General features: G+C 44.4%; 1 protein-coding gene across 1 annotated transcript in view; it reads left to right on the forward strand.

Moving 5' to 3' along the window:
- Window positions 1–2,867, forward strand: part of Adcy1 (adenylate cyclase 1) — a 116,855-nt gene that overhangs the window by 65,968 nt on the left and 48,020 nt on the right. The window contains exon 5 of the mRNA XM_021178187.2: window positions 1,109–1,236. Coding sequence (XP_021033846.1) covers window positions 1,109–1,236 — 128 coding nt within the window. The remainder of the gene's footprint in view (window positions 1–1,108; window positions 1,237–2,867) is intronic.

Here is a 2,867-nt window from a genome sequence, read left to right on the forward strand (position 1 = left end):
TGTCTTCTCTCTCACCATGGTGTACATGACCGTGGTGTGTCTTCTCTCTCACCATGGTATACATGACCGTGGTGTGTATTCTCTCTCACCATGGTATACATGACCGTGGTGTGTCTTCTCTCTCACCATGGTATACATGACCCTTTCTAGTTGAATTACGTGCAATTTTTTTATTTTGTATGTGTGTGGGTAGAGTACCATTGTGCGAGTGCGTGCGTGCGTGTGTGTATGTGTGTGTGTGTGTGTGTGTGTGTGTGTGTTTACAGGCCAGTTTGCAGGAGTCAGTTCTTTCCTTTCAGCCTGTGAGTTCCAGTGTGGATCTGTCGACATGTTGGACTAGTGTCTGACTAACCTTGCTTGATTCTTACTGAAATCCATGAAGCCTCCCTCGGCAGGGAGTAAGGGGTATCTCATATCTTCCCAAGGGGCTGTCCATGCCACCTTTGTGATGTTGAATGAGACACTGTGAATGATTCCCCTCGGAGGTGCTATGACAGTGTGAACAGTTGTTACCTGAATAATCAACTTGTGAAATTCTTCCAAATCTAAGACTTTGAGCATCATGTGACCCTCTAAAAACGTTAGGAATTTGAAGCTTTTAGATTGAGTGTGCTCAGCCAGCAAAGTCTATGCCAGTGTTTCTAAATCTGACAAAAAAAGAAAAGAGCTCTGAAGTGCTTCTGGCTGCTAGCATTTCAGATATGAGAGACTCAGCATGCATTCTTCACATTCTAAAATAAAGGAGGCAGATGTGCTCTGGGGTGGGAGGTTCGGAGCAGCAGGAATGTCTGGATGCTTATGGCTTGGGCTTCCTTCTAGATTGCTTGTCTTCCAGAAGGCTGAACCATGATTAGAGTTGGGGAGACTGTGTAAGTTAAGTGGATGGGGACTCATTTCAAACAAGTGTCCCTGGACCTTGAAGATCCAGGCAGTGTTGGCTAAATGGAGAGGGTGGGAAAAATAGAGAGTCCCAGTAGGAGGAGAGGGTATTGGGGGCCATGAGTGGAGATACCCATTTGAGCCTGGCCCTGGCCACTGGAGGCCATACACAAACATATTCACCAACAGCATCTCTGTCAATGACCTTGTGCTTTGTTTTGTCCCAAAGGAAAACCACTGTCGCCGAATCAAGATCCTTGGTGACTGCTACTACTGTGTGTCTGGCCTCACCCAGCCTAAGACGGATCACGCCCACTGCTGTGTGGAGATGGGACTTGACATGATCGATACCATCACGTGAGTGTTGCATTCTTACAAGGTCTGTCTAGGGCTGCAGAGGCTGAGGCAGCTGTAGGAGGGGACTGGGCCACCTACACTGGAAGATGATGCGTTGGTGACCCCTGCTCACAGTTTATGATGTATTTCTTTGTCCAGAGAAATCCTTTGTGTATCTAGTGTGCCTGAGATAGGGGAGAAGAAGGGATCTTTGTAACTGAGCTTGGTGAGGCACTGGGAAAGGCTGAGGGCATGAGCCCGTTTAAAAGCCAGTGAATGTTCTTCTGGGCAGATGATTGCCTCCCATGCTTTGGGGAGAGAGGGCTGAAGTCTGGGTTGAATGTGTTCTCCTGTTAAGATCTAGCCTATGGAACCCAATGTGCAGAGGAACATCCATACAGTTGGAGCTTTGGAACAGGCATAAGGAAGGAGCCAGCAACATGGTTGCCCAACGTTAGCTCTGCAGGAGATAGCTCTCTGGAGCTGCTCCTGTTAAAGGCCCCCCAGAAGCTGATGGACTCCGCTCTGTTACTGAGAGTGAAAAAGTTCCCTGGTGCCCACTGTGAGTCCCCAGATGCAGAGCCATTGCCTCGGAGGAAAAGCAGCTGGAACAAGTGTTCTGCTGAGAAAGGATAAGAAAGGGGGAACAGGGACAATTCCTGGCAATGACTATCTTTTGTTCCTTGTAAGGATGTTATGTCGTGTGTCACATGTCACATCAAATCATTGTTATGTTGCTGGAGAGATGGCTTAGTGGTTAAGAGAACTGGCTGCTTTCCCAGAGGGCCTGGGTTTGATTCTTGGCACCTACATAGTGGCTAACAATGGTTGGAAACTCTAATTCTCGGAGCTCTGACACCTGTCCACTTCTGACCTCCACAGGCACTGCATGCATGTGACCCACAGACATAGCAAGCATACATATTTTACATATATATATATCCATACATATATAATAGAAATAAGAAAAATATTTTAAAAAATAACTATTGCATATCATATATCACACGTGGAAGCACACAACATATCATCTGCCATGAAACCTGCCCTATCACATGGTCATCACCCCTCATCTGTGTCTTGTATCACATCCTATACCATCTAATTGTACTTTACATCAGACCATGTACCGTATTTTATCTTGTATCAGTGTATTATGCTACATATTATATTAGGTGTCACATATACCCCATGATTACATATTCATTGATACCATACTGTTAACTCACTCTAAGTATAATAATTTGCTGATCAACAGGAGCCCAGTGAGTCCAGAACAGGTTGTTGGCACAAGGACAATATGTATTCTCTAAAGTGAGCAAAACCAAGAGGAGAGCAGACTTGTGTCCTAGAAGACCATATTCACAGTCTTTTTTTTTTTTTTTTTTTGAGTTTCACTGTTTTTATTGTACATAAAAAAATATTCTGCTTTTACAGATACATAATTAGGTATAGAAAAAGAAAGTCAGTTTTCTTTTTTTTTTGATTTTTAATATTTTTATTACATATTTTCCTCAATTACATTTCCAATGCTATCCCAAAAGTCCCCCATAGTGCCCCCCACTTCCCTACCCACCCATTTCCATTCTTTTGGCCCTGGCATTCCCCTATATTGGGGCATATAAAGTTTGCAAGTCCAATGGGCCTCTCTT

This window comes from Mus caroli, chromosome 11 (assembly GCF_900094665.2).
Source record: "Mus caroli chromosome 11, CAROLI_EIJ_v1.1, whole genome shotgun sequence".
Classification (NCBI taxonomy): Eukaryota; Metazoa; Chordata; class Mammalia; order Rodentia; family Muridae; genus Mus; species Mus caroli.